The sequence below is a fragment of the Diplodia seriata genome (genome assembly GCF_021436955.1).
Source record: "Diplodia seriata strain FDS-637 chromosome Unknown scaffold_10, whole genome shotgun sequence".
NCBI classification, from domain to species: domain Eukaryota; kingdom Fungi; phylum Ascomycota; class Dothideomycetes; order Botryosphaeriales; family Botryosphaeriaceae; genus Diplodia; species Diplodia seriata.
This window is the reverse complement of record NW_027117317.1, coordinates 873,493-888,735: the sequence shown is the minus strand read 5'-3', so window position 1 is coordinate 888,735 and position 15,243 is coordinate 873,493. Positions and strand designations below refer to the sequence as shown.

The following is a 15,243-nucleotide window of genomic DNA, read 5'->3' as shown; positions in this document are numbered from 1 at the left end:
CCACCAAGTACAAAGGAGAGTACAAAGAAAAAGAAAAAGCAAAACAGAACGCAACTGTCGAAGCCAATCTCTATACTCGCAGCCAAACGGAAAAAGAAGAAGAGCAAAACCTCCAGCTCCGCCGCCTGAGTTTCCCATAGGAATCCATTTCAACGCCGTTTCCCTTTGAACAAAGTCGCTACCTCAAATCGCTTTATTACACCGCCGACTGAAAAGAAGCTTCGTTTTGTCATTCGTCACGTCGTCATCCAGCCCTGTTGGGGCCTCAATGGCACGGTAATAATGACTTGCTTGACTACCAGCATTGCTGGCCTTCCGTCGACTCAGCTCATATTATCCAAGAACGAGAAGTCGTCTTGGTTCGAGCCCGAGGTATTGATCATGAGCTCATTGCCAAAGGGATCGTTACCGAAGGGGTTCCACATGTTATTGCTCGGGTCGAACGTGCTAGGTGGAAGAGCTTCGAAGTCATCGTCGAAGTTCAGGTCGTCTTCCTTGTCCAAGCCAGCCTTACCACCCATTACGGGCGAGGTCGGCGGTGTGCTGTATGCAGCTGATACAGTGCGACCGGAGACAGTGCGCTTCTTGGCGCCGTTCTTGTTGCCCTTCGGGATACGCAGCACGTGGACATCAGCAGGCACGGGCGAAGGCGACTGTGGGGGAGTGGCGACACCCTCGAACGCTTGCGTAAGGAAGAACGCATCTTCGTCGTGGTCGAGAGTCTCATCGTTCTCGAGAGCCTCAGCGTCGTCCACAAAGTTGTTCTCCTCAGCGTTCTCAGTCTCGTCGGAGTCCTTGTTCTCCACTGGGGGGGACGAGGTGTTGGAGATGCTGTTCAGTTGTCAGTGACAAGTCCAGGTTGGGGGGTGAATGCAAAGGACTAACCTGTAGGTTGATGACTGGGAGTCTGACGTCTGCAGAGACTGCAGATTGGTGAAGTGAGACGAGTCATACTCGTTGATGTTTGCAACTGGAGAGTATCCAGAAGAGCCGGGAGAAGGACCAGACGAGGATGACGAGCCATACGGATCTGCCAAAGCCTGACGAGTCCTGTTGGCCTTGTCGAGACGGTCGGCCATGTCAGGACGGTTCTTCCTAGGACGACCACGACGGGCTGACTTCTTCACTGCACCGGGGAAGGCACCGTCGCACATACCGCGCTGGCGATGGCGAGTGAGAGCATCCTGACGGGCGAAGCCAGCGCCGCAAGGGCACTTGTAAGGCTTGTCGCCAGTGTGAATCTTTGCATGACGTTTCAGGTCGTGCTGGCGGACGAAGCACTTCTGGCAGTGGTTGCACTTGTATTGACGATCACCCAGGTGAGTCTGAACATGTGACCTGATGTTCTCACGACGACCGAAAGTCTTGCCGCACTCCGGGAATAGGCAGGTCCAGCGGTGACTTGAGGGATCCTGCTCACTGATGTAGGCTTGCACCTCTTCAGATGAGATGCCGGTCTCCTCGATCGTGGCATCGAGGTTGAGATCCGCAATTGACATGGCGCGTGGTGAAAGGGGGGCCTTGGTGGGCGAGGACGAGAGGTAGCCATCCATGTCGGTCGAGCTGCGCGACATGTTGTGAAGAAGAGAGGGTCGCCGCGATAGCGACAGGTGAGGTGGTGCGGGAGCAAGGTGTCCCTGGTGCTGGAACGAACCAATCGACCTTGGACGAGGTGAGGCGGTAGGTGAGCAGCCAGGCGAGATGGCATCCGACGAGTAGAAGGATGACTCGTAGCCATTGTCGCTCTCGTGACGGCTGTTGAAGTTCATGGCGAAGCCCTGGTCTTCCGGTGGAGGCTGCAGGGTGATCTCGCATGCGTCGCTGAAGCTCGACGGCATGGGTGCGAGGTCGAGATGGTCCATCGGAGGCACCATCGGCGAAGCGCGCTGCGGCGACGGCACTGGGCTAGGCACTATGCTAACCTTGACCTGAGCGTGCGCGCCGTAGACGGCCCTGATGTGCTGCTCAAGCTCCTTGAGCTGTTGCACCGAGGGGTGGTGAGGGTGAGATGAGGATTGAGGCTGAGGCTGAGGCGCCTGAGGAGGGAAGGCGGTTTGAAGAGGAGGAAGATTCGCAAATTGCTGGTAGTGGTGGCCCGGCTGAGCCATACTGTGCGTCTGCGCTGCTTGCATTGTATGCTGATGTTGATCTTGTCCTAGGTTAGTAATACTTACCTGACTATCGCTCTGCGACGGCTGTGGCTCAGTAGGCATGCGACCCAGGAAAGGGGAAAGAAGCTGAGGCTTCTGGTCCAAGCTCATTCCCCTTCGGTGGGTGTGCTGCCGTTGAATGGTCGCAGGCAGAGGACGCATATGGGGCGCCTCGAACATAGTCGGTGTCGAGTTCTGGCGACGGTGCATGGCGCGCCGTTGCTGGATGCTCGAGTTTGATGGAGTGGACAGCATGACGAATGATGCAGGTAGAGTCCGGATGGGGGCGATTGATTTATCGAAGACTTTGTTTTGGAAGGTGGATTCTCCGTGGTTCCGGTACTGGGTGGAGCGGTGTGGTTAGCATCATCAAACGCGCCAACAAACGCGCCGACGTCACTCCAGCGCGTCTGCCTTGGAACTGGGCACTTACCTCGCGCAGTGCAAGCCGCGCTCGCCGGGCTAGCGGGTTTCTCTCGACTCCCTCAGACGATACAGCGAGAATATATTGATTCTGCTCAGGCTGCAGATGCAGGCAGGCGCGTCAGCCTCAGCGTCGTGCAGACACAGTGGGTCGCGCGCTCTCGCTCAAGCGGGCTGTGTAGGGCTTGGGTGGTGCGCCTTCGCGGAAGGGCCGAAGTGTGTATAGTGTAGAGAGGATTGTTATGAAGATTTGCAGTATTTGTAGATGATCGTGGAGGATGTGTGATGTGGAGGATGCGAGGCGCGTCGGGCGTCAGCCCAAACACAACAGGTCGATAGCTGTCCGGGTAACCGATGGCTGCATCGCCAATGACGTGAAAACACCTGGGATACGGCCCAGGCAGCCAGGTCGCGCCCAGCTGAGCCCTGCCAAGCGGGGCTATCCCTGCAACGCTGCTGCCGGAGCGACGCGGGGGCCGACTCGTGTTCGGCGCTGACTAAGGATGCTCGGCTAACCCACAGAGCCCAATTTCAGCCGCGCCACGCTTGACTTTTCGACATCGCACATCCGACTGAGGAGGACATCTGCACCAACAGTTGTCTAGGTGCGCCCCCTCTTCCACCACCGCCGTCCGCGCCTGTGCATACTAACAGTCGCATCGCAGGTCGCCATGCAGATCTTCGTCAAGACCCTCACGGGCAAGACTATCACCCTTGAGGTGGAGTCGTCCGACACCATTGACAATGTCAAGAGCAAGATCCAGGGTAGGTTTCGCAGCTGCAACCCAGAAAAAATCTATTCTGGCGCATTCGCTAACGGGCATCCTCCACGGATAGACAAGGAGGGCATCCCCCCGGACCAGCAGCGTCTGATCTTCGCTGGCAAGCAGCTCGAGGATGGCCGCACCCTTTCGGACTACAACATCCAGAAGGAGTCCACCCTTCACCTCGTGCTGCGCCTGCGTGGTGGCGCTAAGAAGAGGAAGAAGAAGGTCTACACCACCCCCAAGAAGATCAAGCACAAGAGGAAGAAGACCAAGCTTGCCGTCCTCAAGTACTACAAGGTCGACGGCGACGGCAAGATCGAGCGCCTCAGGAGGGAGTGCCCGCAGGAGCAGGTCAGTAACATCATAATCACACTTCACCCCAAGCTCGATGCTAACTGCTCAACAGTGCGGTGCTGGTGTCTTCATGGCTGCCATGCACAACCGCCAGTACTGCGGCAAGTGCCATCTGACCTACGTCTTCGACGAGTCCAAATAATCATCTCGGTTACCCCGGCGCTCTGAAGGGTTGATATCACGGTTTGACGATATCTGCTGGTACCTTGGAAAGTAGCTCTGCTTTCAGAGAAAGTGAAATGGATGTAAACTTGAGCTGCAAGCATGTCCTGTCGCGCGTGATACCGAATGATTATTTCCACTGCCCAATTGTCTGTGCCCGTTCACGTCCTAACGCAGAACATGATGACTCGAAGATAATGTTCTTGGTAATTCGGAATAGTATAATCGTATTTTGGGTATCGATATGGTAGTAGTCCTACTCTGTGGCGTACATAAGAGCCACACATGGGACCATTCCCCACCACAGACAGCGGTGTATAGAGCTAGCGAGCCCTAAAGTTAAACGTGATAGAAGAAAGGGAAAATGCCCCCAGATTACCGCGTCTATACACAGCCACCATCTCCACTCATGACTTGCCCTCTAGGTGCTGCGCCACCGTCTCCGCCCGTTTCAACCGTGCTGCTGTCTCGGGCAGCGCATCTTTCAGGTCTACGAGGCTCTGCGTGCCCCTCTCCCACATCTGCTGCACGTCATCCCACCGGCGCATCTCGCCAGCCTCTAACCTCGTCTCCTCCGCCGCGGCACGTATCGCAGCCTCCTCCCTCTCTCGACCTAGACGCTCCATCTCCTCTGCCTCCTTCAAATACGCGACTTCATACGCGCCGGCCGCCTTCTTCGGCGCCTCGCGGCGTAGGTCCGCGACCTTCTCGGTGAGCGATTCCCTCTGCGCCTCGAGCGTGCGGATCTTGTCCACGAGGCGGCTGTCGATAGGTTCGAATTCTATTGCCATAAAAAAGGACCCAAAATTAGCTCAGGCAAATAGATGTGGGCCAATGTCTTTGTGGGGGGCCGGTGAGCATAATACCTTCTGTAACCACCTCCTCCACCTCACCGGCATCGACGCCGTTGACGCTGATGCCGTGCCTTGCGCTCGCGAACACGCCCTTGATGTACTCGTCCACCAGCTCCTCCACCCGCCGCCGCAGCAGGTCCTCGCCGCCCTCCGGCGCCGCCGACGGCGGTAGGTGCAGGTCAATCTTCGCGCGCGCGGCCCGCTTGGCGTTGGCCATCAGGTAGGTCATATCCGCCGCTGATTGCACTTCGACCCGCCGGTGCGTCGAGTCCATTGTGTGGACGGTCTGTAATTCACCTGCCAAGCCGTCTCGATAAGACTTCGTTTTCTTGTCCTTCTGCTATTTTGACAGTATCGCAACTCTGCGGCAATTGGACAAGTCTGTCTAGTGTTCCACCTGCGTGCTCCTCTGAACCGTGCCCAGAGTGTGTATTAATACCGCGTAAGGGATGGCGGCTGATAAGCGTAAAGCCCTGTGGAAAGTCTAGACCTTTTGCCCTGTCACGCGAGCAGGGAGTGGCCGTTTGTTTACTGACTTCCAGAATCGGACGGGTCTGCTTCGAGTTCTGGGGGCGCAAGCCAATGGCGGAGGTGTGCGGAAGAGGTAAAGCGGATCGCGGCGGCGCGACAGTTTTTTTTTTGTTTGGGCGGAAAGAGAGAAAGGGTCGGTGAGAGGCTGCGCGCGTGCGCGTGCGCGTGTGCGTTGCAGTTGGGCACGGGGGGAAGGTGGGCCTCAGGCAGGGCGAGTAGCTTCTCTGCGTCACGATCGCGTGGTTTGGATTGGTCTGGACTGACGTCTGGGCGAATGCGCGTGTCAGAAATTCGCGCAAAAGTCGTTCGTATAGGGCTGAAGCAACGAGCCGTGTGTTGTTGTTTGGGGGTGGAAAGATGCCGCGGAAGCGGGACGCCTGGCCCCGTTGCTGCCCGCGTTCGGCCCCGCTCGGACGCCCGCATGACCGCTGATTGGAGATTAGGGCACATCCGATAAGGATAAGGGCTAAGCTCTGGCGGTCGTCATGCCGCAGCCTGACCGCTGCGAGCTCATGCGGTTCGCGCGCTCAATTCGTTCTAGACTCTTCCTTCACTGCAACAATACTGCGAAATATCCGTATGATCATTCACCAAGAACAAGCCGCAAAAGTGTGGAGAGCACCCTCCACAAGCTGATAAGAACATCACCTGCGCTCGTTTTTAGCCTGAGGCAACGTCCCATCACGAGCACAATCACTTTGCTGATTCTTTAGATTTCTGCATAGAAGAGGAGACTATCTACCATTCACGACGATGCGAGCGGAGATGTTGACGCCGGTACCTGCCAATCCGATCCGTCGCACTCCAACAACAAACGCCGTGCGTAACCAACGCCCAATCATGAAGCTAAAAAGAAAAACGAAAAAGAAAGAGCTACCCATCGCTATATTGCCAAGTTGGTTCGCGTTCCGCACGACTGGACCCATCGGCTAGTCAAAAGGAAGAGAAGAGCTTCAGGTTAGGGTCAAGTGGCCTGGGGCTCACCATCCTGTCTGAGCTCCTTGCATGCCGTGCTCTGTTTCACAGAAGAATCCATCAGCACTGCAACCGACCAACCGCCTGCCTTCACCTCGGTTCTAACCCCGTCTCGACTGAGGGAAAATAGATGTTTGCGCCGTTGTGTCCATGCTCGCATCGTGTGTTTACATATAAGGAAACAGGTTTGTGGCGGCGATAGATTGTGAATCCACGCCAAGGTGACAAGCGGCGTTCAGGATGATGACGGGAACATGGAGGCGACTTCCTCGTCTGTGAGGACAATGTCTTGAACAGGGTCCTGGCGGCGCTCGAGCTCGGACGATTCGTAATCGGCGTAGGAGGGCAAGAAGATGTCTGGGGAAGCTCTCAATCAGCCTAGGCACTAGCAGGCAAAGCGGGGCAACGAGGCAGCAAACCGTCACCTAACAACAGAACACGTACCTTGGTTCCAATCGAAGCCTTGGGACGACCTCACGCAAGTGATCTGGGTTGTGGTCATCGTATTAGCATGCCACGAGCTCCCGAAACGCATGTGCAAGGAGGCCCGGTATAGGGAAGGCATTGGGCTGCTTACCAGTCGCGGCGCATCCGGATGCCCAACATTGATGACCGTGTGCTCAGATTTGGAGATGGACGAGCCTGCCCGCGCCTTGTAAGCCTGCTGTGCTGCTTTGTCCCGCAACCGCCTGCCATCCCAACAATGTGCACTTTGCGGTGGCGTGGCAGTGGAGGTGGCGAGGCCGCAATGCTTGTGTTGCAGCATAGTGAGGACAGGCAACTTCTACTCACTCAGCAGGCTCTGGCGGCGCTCGGCGCGGTACTGGTGGTGGTGTGAAAGCACGGATGTGGAAGGCGAGGTGACGGGCGTGCGCCCCAACACGGACGAGGAGAGCGAGGAGCTGCTCTCTGGGCTGTCGGCACTGTTGCCCGCACCGCTGCACTTCCTGCGCTTCGGGATGGCGATCGAGGACGACATGGTGCCTTGCGGGACCGAGCTTGGTTGGGGGCGGGACGATCGGGGTCGTGGACGGCTGGGGATGGAGGCCGATAAGGGACACAGCCAGATAGAGGCGGGGGAGCTGGTAAGGACTGGAACGATGTGGAGCCGGGAACGCCGCGGAAAAGCAAAGCCAAAAGGTGAGAAACGAGGCGGAAAGCTGGTGGCAGAGCGGAGGCGAGAGTAGACTGGACGGAGGAAGTGTGAGTTGTTCGTCTCCGGTGGTCGGGGGAGCTGGGAGCTAGCTCGGCGACGTGTGATGCAGCGGGAGGCGTGACTCAGGCCCACGGCACGCAATGCATCCCGCGCGGCTGCGTGACCCTCGAGCACCTTGATTGCAGATCCGCCGGGCATGCTCTTGACAGGCGCCGCATTGCCTCGTCCTGTGCTGCAGCCCCGTCAAGCCTCTGCGGATGCCTGCAGCTGCTTACCCCCGGCCACTTCCACTTCCCGACCACGCGCATGACGTGCCTGTTGTGTATCCGGCAAGGCTTCCATTACGAACTCGGCAATACATGGGATTATCGTACATGATATCGTCCAAACAAAGGCTGCGCTCGCCTTTCGCAACAAATTAGAAAGAGCGTCAAAGAAGCAGAAGGAAGAGCCGCTCCCGTCTAAGCCCCTTCATCCAAAGCCCCGCAGACTTCGTCAATGTTCGCTCTGCCGGACCTGCCGTGCTGATTGCCACGCTCTCCAAAAGACGCTCCGCGGGCTCGGCCATGGGAAAAGAGAGGGACAGGGCGCCAGGAAACTTCACGCGGTCTCCCCCGGTACGAGTGCTCATTACTAGAAAGGGAAAGAAATTCGATGGGAGAGAAAAGAAGCCAGAACGCCCACGAGAAAACGTGCATGGAGAACGCCCCGGGAAGGCCAACGCGACAGGGAAAAGCCAAGAGTAGCCCCGATAGCGAAAGAAATGACGGATGGTTGACAGCAGGCTCCAAGAAACGCTTCCTTGCTCTCAGCCATATTGGTATTTCCCCTCCAGGCAGATCCGAATTCAAGTAGTTCATCGCTTTCCCTTTCATTCTCCTCTCGTTCCTCGCATCATACAAGCCACGCAACGCAAGCACCTCTGGGTATCCCGACATATCCAAACCGTTGAAAGTCCCTAAGAAAGAAAAGCGAAACATCAAATGGGAAATCGCCCGAGTAACCCGAAACCGTGAACTCGGGCTTTTTAGAGTCAAACATCAAACATACGGGCGTGGCAACCACCCCGTTCGCTGGCAGCCAGCTTTACCAGCCCTTGTTCTTGCGCGCGAAGCGCTTGTTGAGCAGCGTCAGCACCTTCGTAACGTTGAACTGCACGTACTCGAGATCGAGATCTTCTTGGTTGTCCTTCTGCATCTCCAGAAGATCGTCGAGCTTGAGGTCGAGTTCTAGAAGACCTCGGTTGCGGCCTGCCGGTTCCTGTCAGCATCCATCATGTCATCGTTTCCAACGAAACAACTTACCCTTGTAGTGTAGGGAAATGACGAAGGTACCAGGCAACGGGCTGGTGAAGTTGAAGTAGATGTTGGCCCTCCGGTTTTCTGGAACGTTGCTCTTTTGAATGACGCCCTCCTTCTCCAACTGCTGGTGCGTGAATTTGTACGGGCCAAGCACCTGATGCTTCTGCTGCTTCCGTGACTTGCCCTCGGACTGGCTCCGAACATTATGCAAGTAGGACTTGTATGTCTCAAGTTGGCCCACCAAGTACGCGTTGTGATCGCGGATTGTCTTGAAGACTTCTTCCAACTTCCGCGTTTCCTCCAACACCTTGTCCTTCAGTGAGCCAAGATGCACCAATTCCTGTTCGATCTCGTCACGCAAAAGCGCAAATCCGTCCTCTTTGTCGATAACGCCAGTTTCTTGCAGCTGATTGAGCAGCTCCATGGCACGAATTCCCTTCTTGACCATGACCGAATCATTCTTCGTCGTCGCTGCAGCCTCCGCTATCCGGTCTAAACGAAGTGGCCTGCGGGTGATGGAAGTGTTCTGCGGAAGAGACCGCAAGATCATCACGAAAGTGGACTTGGCTTCCATGAAATAGACTTCGTCTTGGGTGATATCGAGAGCAGCCGTGAGATCGTCGATTGGTGTCTCCCACTTGCTGAACAGCGGCAGGTTGATGGCTCGATTTTCTTTTCTGGGGAGTTGAGCTGGCGCAGGTCCAAGTTCCTGCAATAAGACCGCCAAGTGGGAGTTCTCGTCTTTAGTCTGCACCAAGTTAGCAAGCACCCAACAGCGGCATCAACCTGGTCCCACTTACTAGCTCTATAGCGTGACGCTCAAGCAGAGAGTGCGTCGCGTAAACTTCGTTCAGAGTAATAGACAACTCGAGATCTTTCTTTGACAAGGCCACGTAGTTATCCATTTCCAAGCTCTCGTAAAAATCCTGAACTTCACAAAGATCCAGCATGAACTTGTTGATACGCTCCTTGTTCTGTTGGAGAAACGGTGCCAACTTGACCATGTACGGCTCCTTGGCGTATGAAGGCTTGTTGGCGAGATTCTGCAGCATCTTTGCGATATACGTAAGCGTGCGCTTCGGATTTTCCGCCGGCGTAGCATCGATCAGCATGTAGGACCTCGGAGTTACAATGGCCGGATTGATGAAACGGAGGAAGAAGAAGCCGCCGATCAGCGTGCAAATCGTGTGGTCTGAAGCATCCGGGTACTTCCGTTTTGACAGACTACGGATCTGCTTGCAAATCCATCGTATTCCGTAAGGAGTCTCGTCGAGCCCGTCAATGATCGTGGTGAGGAACGAGTTGGCGATTTCCATCAACATGGTCAACCGCGGTGCAATGATCTGTTGCACGGTCTCGTTCTCCGCCGCCTGCTCTGCCGTGACACCTCGAGGGAGGTGCGGTGGAAGATTGCCCTCACTGTCCTCAATTTCCTGAATCATCTTTTCGTAAACCTTGAGGGGATTGATCTCCAAGTCAAGATCTCTCAACTCAATGAGGGAGTTGATGCGTTCTGCGAGGACAACCTTGAGGTAGCTTTGACCAGGACCTCTCCGAGTGTACGTAGTCATCATTCTAGAGACCGGAGTGTTCGCTCGCAGAAGGGACGAGTAATCCTGGGTATGCTCGAACTGGTGGGTAAGGACAGACTAAATGGGAATCAGCGAATCAGATCAAGCAAACCAAGTCCTTCTACCGTACCTGGAACATGGTGAGCAGAAGATGCTCTTCTCTGCTTTCGTACTGGTTTCCATAGATCGTGAACATGACCGTCTGGAGCAGCGAGTCGATTTCAGCCATGGAAACGAGTCTGCACAGATGTGCGATGTGGCGAGGCTCCGACTGGAGGAGAAACAGCAAATTTCCGTATTTCTGAGTCTTCTCATCGTTCGGAAAGAAGCCCTCTTGCAACTCGGTCGAATCGTCGAGGTGGCTGGCAACTTCATTTTGCTGTTCTAGCCGTCAGCTCCCGGTCTCTCGTCATGGCTGAGACGTCGAGCTAGCTTACCTCCTCCAAGGCCATGCGGTTTTGAATCAGCAACGCAATACGAGAGTCCAGATATCTCACGTCCTTTTCGAGTACGAAGTTCTTCTTCGACTGCGAGGATATCCTGGACTTGAGTTCCCGCAATGCTTTCTGGGCTACACCACATGTCAGCAGTCGAACGAGGTATCCACTCAGGGCATGAATTGGGCAATGTCAACGCAATTGGCTTACCCCTTGCAAGGTCATCTTCAATTTCCAAATCCTTCTCCTTTGCGGACATGGACAGGTAGAGGGCGGTAACGGAGTACCGTTTCGACTGGCGCATGGAGCGCGTGCCATCGTGGGACGACATGGTGTTCTGACGAGAAACTGGGACGTATGAAGAGGACGAGGAAGTCGAGGCTCTCGAGGGAGCTTGGAGCATCGCAATCGACATGTCTATCTTGCGCGCAAACGCCTAGCGAAGGAGTGTGGCTGCCGACGCGCGCTGCGGAAAGAACTTGCGCAGGGTCGCGAAGGGCTCTTTTTCTGCAAAGGGGGCGGCGGCGGCACTGCTGCGAAGATCGATCGGTATCCTGGGAGCTCCTGTCGCGGGTGCGTCAGGGACCACTTCAGTTCCACGAGATAGCGGGCGCGGCGGAGACAAAGGAAGTACTCGGGCTGGTGGTACACCCAAGGTACCGGTGCAACGGGAGCTATTGCAACTTTTCGCTTGCTTGATCCCCCCCCGCCGCAGGTCCCCAAGAACGCTTTGTTTTCTCTTACCTTGGCCGGCGTCGGTCAGTTCATGTACGCCGGGCGTCAGGCTCTCTTTGTCGCTCGCGCGGTCTCGGGCGACAACAGGAGCGGGTCGAGGCGACTTGCGGTGTCGCGGCCGCTGGGGGCTCGGCGAGGCGTGGGCAGCGGTCAATCGCGCTCGAGCTGGCGGGCTTGAGGCACTACCGGAGGATTGCAGGCTTGGGCGCTCCGCAACGGCGGTGGGTGGTGGTGTGTCGTCGCGCGGACGCTGGCGGTAGCGCGCAGGGCGAGAGATTTCAAGCTCGCACAAGAATGCGTTTGCGGGCGGCTGAAACGAAAGTGTTGGATTTGGAGGCGTGGGCGTGGGCTGGCTCTGGCTGGCCGCAAATCAAGTCGCTGGAGGGCGCGCGCGAGGGAGATTAGCACGCTCCAGGATCCGAGCACCGGTGTGTGGTGGAGGGTGGTGCACGCGGCGGGCAGCGTGATGCGGGTGATGCGTCGGGGGAGGAGAGGCGGCGTTGGCGAGGGCGGAGGCAAGGAGGGCGAGGGAACGACAAGGCGCTGGAGAGCGGCGTGGTGCTGGTGTTGGTGGTGGAGGAGATCGGCCCTGGCGCAGCGGCGACGGCCAAGGGAGGGAGGGTTGTTGTTTCAGCGCAGCGGCACCACGACGGTTTGAGGGCGCGCTCGGGAGAGGGGCTCGACGAGAGCTTGACGCAGCTCGGGCAACGCGATCGCCAGCTTGGGAGCATTAGGTTTGCTTGAGCGCTGCCCACGGACGCTGCGCTTGGGCAAATTGCGGCATCCGCTTTCGCCTGCGCGCTGCGTGCCCCTGGATCCCCTGAAGCGCACAAAAATGGGCCGCGCCGCTCGGCCAGCCCTGGTAGCCAGCTCCGCGCGCTGCATGCCATTCAGGCCGCTCGCTCGCTCCACAAACATTAACGCCGCCATTAAGTGGTGAGGGGGTCCCGCAGCCAGACGACACGCGCCCGTCCCGGTCTGCAGCGCGCCTGCAGCGTGCCGCATCAGTATGGAGCAGACGCGCTCTCACTCTAATCGCTCTCGCTCTCATTCTCACTCTCACGACGTGCGCGCGGCGTCAGCCACAGCCTTAGGCAGCCGGCTCGCCCATGGGCGAGTCAGTGGGCATGGAGAAGTGCGCCAGGACGTGCCAGGCTCCGCGCGAACGCCTGCCCTCTGGCTGGCGCGCCCCCAAAAAGGCCGCGCAGGATGGATCGCCCAGTCGCTCGCTCGCGACATCAAACATCAAATCTCGACAAGTCGCCGGCCGATTCCTCACGCCCGGCCCGCCGACCCAACGCTGCCGCCTCCCTCCCCAGCGCCAATGCTGCAGGAACCGCCCGCCCACGCGTCCGGCTGCATACGGGCAAGCAGGCAGACGACCGCCCACCCCGTGCATTGATCTGCCTCTCGCTCGCTCTCGATAGGCGCATTTTAAATTATTGATATCGACATGGCGCCAAAGATAAGAAGCGGGCTGCGCGCAGCCCACCTGGTGGGCCCGGCGCGTGGTGGTGTGGTTGCCCTCACAATTCGAGCAATGCGCATGCCCAATGACGCCGGCACGCTTAGTTTTTTCGCGTTGCTTTTTCTCACCACCTTGCCTGCCAGTGTCCACATGGCTGGCATGGCTGGCGCTCTCGCCCAGACATGGCAGCGCAGCGCAGCGCAGCGCAGCGCGCATCTGTATGTACCTATTGCGGCATCCTGCTCAGGCACGCTCCAATGCGGCCCCGTGCTTCTGCCAAAGCCAATCTCGTCCGCTTTGGGCCCACGGCGCAGCATGAAGAGCAGCAGAGCCAGACAAGCGAAGCCGCGCCATGGCCGGGGCTCGACGGCAAGTGCTTCGCTGCCCGCGGGCCGCGACACACCATCAGTCGCACATGGCAATTCTCTTACGCACACACGAGCCAGGTAGTTTACCAGCAGTCTACAATACCATAAAGCCCCATGTAACGCCAGCTGCACCCCCGCAAATATGTGGCGAAACGCTCCATGGGTATCTCCCAAAAAAGCAACCCTGAAACGCCTCTCCATCAGCTCGCTCTTTCGGCCCATGCCGACGACGTCCCGTCCGTAACAAGCAACAGCAGGGACCAATCAATAACCCGACGCGGCAAATGCGGCGTAGCACCGAGGCTCAAAGGGCAGTCAACTCCGCCCGCGCCTGGCACGCTTTCGCTCTCTTCTTCTTTGACAAAGTCTATGATGCAGATACGAGTATTGCCTCGCTTGCCGCTAGTGCTCCGGTCAACGATCGACTGACCTCAAACAACGACCGCGATCACTGCCATAAGAGCGAAGTACCTGCACGTAATCGTTAGCTCCCCGCGTGGCCGCTCGTTCTCCTCGCTTCGCATCAGCTGTTTGGGGTACGACGTACGCGATGCCACATATCCTCCATTCCTTTCCCGACATCAAATTCGAAAACCTAGTTGACGAGACCATCGCTACCTCGGCCGCGCCGATGATGGTCAGGACAAACAACCGCCCACCGACGCTAGGAATCTGGGGAAATGCAATTAGGGGCAGCACTAAAAAGAGTAGCAGCGCCAACAGCGCCGTTTGGAGCACTTGGTCGCCTGAGAGCCTCAGTTCATGCGGCCGCTCTTGCCGCTTGTGACGTCGATGGAGGCTCATTAGGTCGGCTTGACGCGCGAGGAAACGCGTCTCGTCGTCGTCGATTGGCGCGTGCTCGCGGATCCACGACTCATACGCCGAAACATCATCTGCTCTAGCGGGCTCGGAGACGCTCGACATCTTTTCAAATGAGGCCATTGTGTTGTCTGTTGCTAAAGTTAGCAGTGCCGAGGCGTATGCAGCCATCCATCTATAGGGGCGCCCTACAATACTGGCCCATCTTGCAGTAAATGTTCCCCAAAACCATCGTACGTCGCTGATGCAGATCGGCTCCATATTGACTACTGTAACGGCGCGAGGCAGGCAGAGCTTTGCCTACCTCGTCTCCAGCATGGATCTGATGCTGGGCAATACACTCGTCTAATACCCGGAGCTCTTCTTCGAGCTCGGACAGTTCGCCCTGCCAGTGGAGAAGTACTCGATGGTTCAGATACTCAAATCGGCGGTACAAGGGTTTTGGGACGTGGCGCATATCCGCTCCGCTTTCTTCATGGTCGTGCCGTATGCTCGTCCCAGAAAGCGCGAAAGCAAGCTTTTCGTACCCTGTAGTCGTCGTCTCGGCGAGGTCAGGTAGGTCAGTTTGCAGCTGTCCACTGCCACGACTGTGTGGGGATGGCGGCTGGAAGTTCCCGTATGGCTGTGCTGCATGATAGCCCGGATCGTGGACGGGCACGTGAGGTACGGGCGGAGGAGGTGGATCCGAATGGCCCCAATACGGCCCGGGCTGTGGCTGTGGCTGTGAGTTGTTGTGGTAGTAATAATAGGGGAAAACCGTTGGACCACGAGGCGAGTCGGCGTCGTCATTGTGGGAATAACGCGGTTCGTCCCGCGCCTGGTGGTGCGTTGGGCTCCGCAATATGTGTCGTCGCCGTTGCTCCTTCTGCGCCTCCAGCTTCTTCAGTACGCGGTCGTCACTTCCACCCTCCCTTGCCTGGGGGTCTTGTGCTTGCAACTCCTGGTAGATTGTGTCGATTTCTAATTGCCTCTGCCTATACCCTTCATCGTAGTCATCGTCGAGCGGGTCCCACGGCATCCCGACCGATATGCCGTTCATACAATCTCCTTTCCCCGTGCCCTCGGGGCTACTGTCCCGCACGGAAATGCCGGAGTCCGAATTCACGCGATCACGATCACCGGCGAATGGCTTCTGGGAGGCGGTAGCGGGGCAGCAATCTCCTCCAAGAGAG

The 15,243-nt window shown here is 57.3% G+C and overlaps 3 protein-coding genes across 3 annotated transcripts; all 3 read right to left on the bottom strand.

The window, feature by feature from the left end:
• Positions 1 to 323: 323 nt before the first annotated feature.
• On the bottom strand, positions 324 to 2,360 carry ACE2 (Metallothionein expression activator; the record flags this gene model as incomplete). The annotated part of the gene is made up of 3 exons (XM_066780869.1): positions 324 to 831; positions 886 to 2,117; positions 2,175 to 2,360. The coding sequence occupies 3 exons, from the start codon at positions 2,358 to 2,360 to the stop codon at positions 324 to 326; spliced, it is 1,926 nt and encodes a 641-aa protein (XP_066628815.1).
• Positions 2,361 to 4,263: 1,903 nt separating this feature from the next.
• Positions 4,264 to 4,755, bottom strand: SLS55_009467 (uncharacterized protein; the record flags this gene model as incomplete). Its single annotated transcript, XM_066780868.1, has 2 exons — positions 4,264 to 4,602; positions 4,750 to 4,755. The coding sequence occupies 2 exons, from the start codon at positions 4,753 to 4,755 to the stop codon at positions 4,264 to 4,266; spliced, it is 345 nt and encodes a 114-aa protein (XP_066628814.1).
• A 3,703-nt stretch (positions 4,756 to 8,458) lies between these two features.
• gap1 (RasGAP protein) lies at positions 8,459 to 11,012 on the bottom strand (the record flags this gene model as incomplete). The annotated part of the gene is made up of 6 exons (XM_066780867.1): positions 8,459 to 8,622; positions 8,677 to 9,421; positions 9,474 to 10,322; positions 10,375 to 10,623; positions 10,682 to 10,815; positions 10,892 to 11,012. The coding sequence occupies 6 exons, from the start codon at positions 11,010 to 11,012 to the stop codon at positions 8,459 to 8,461; spliced, it is 2,262 nt and encodes a 753-aa protein (XP_066628813.1).
• Between the last annotated feature and the right edge of the window lie 4,231 nt (positions 11,013 to 15,243).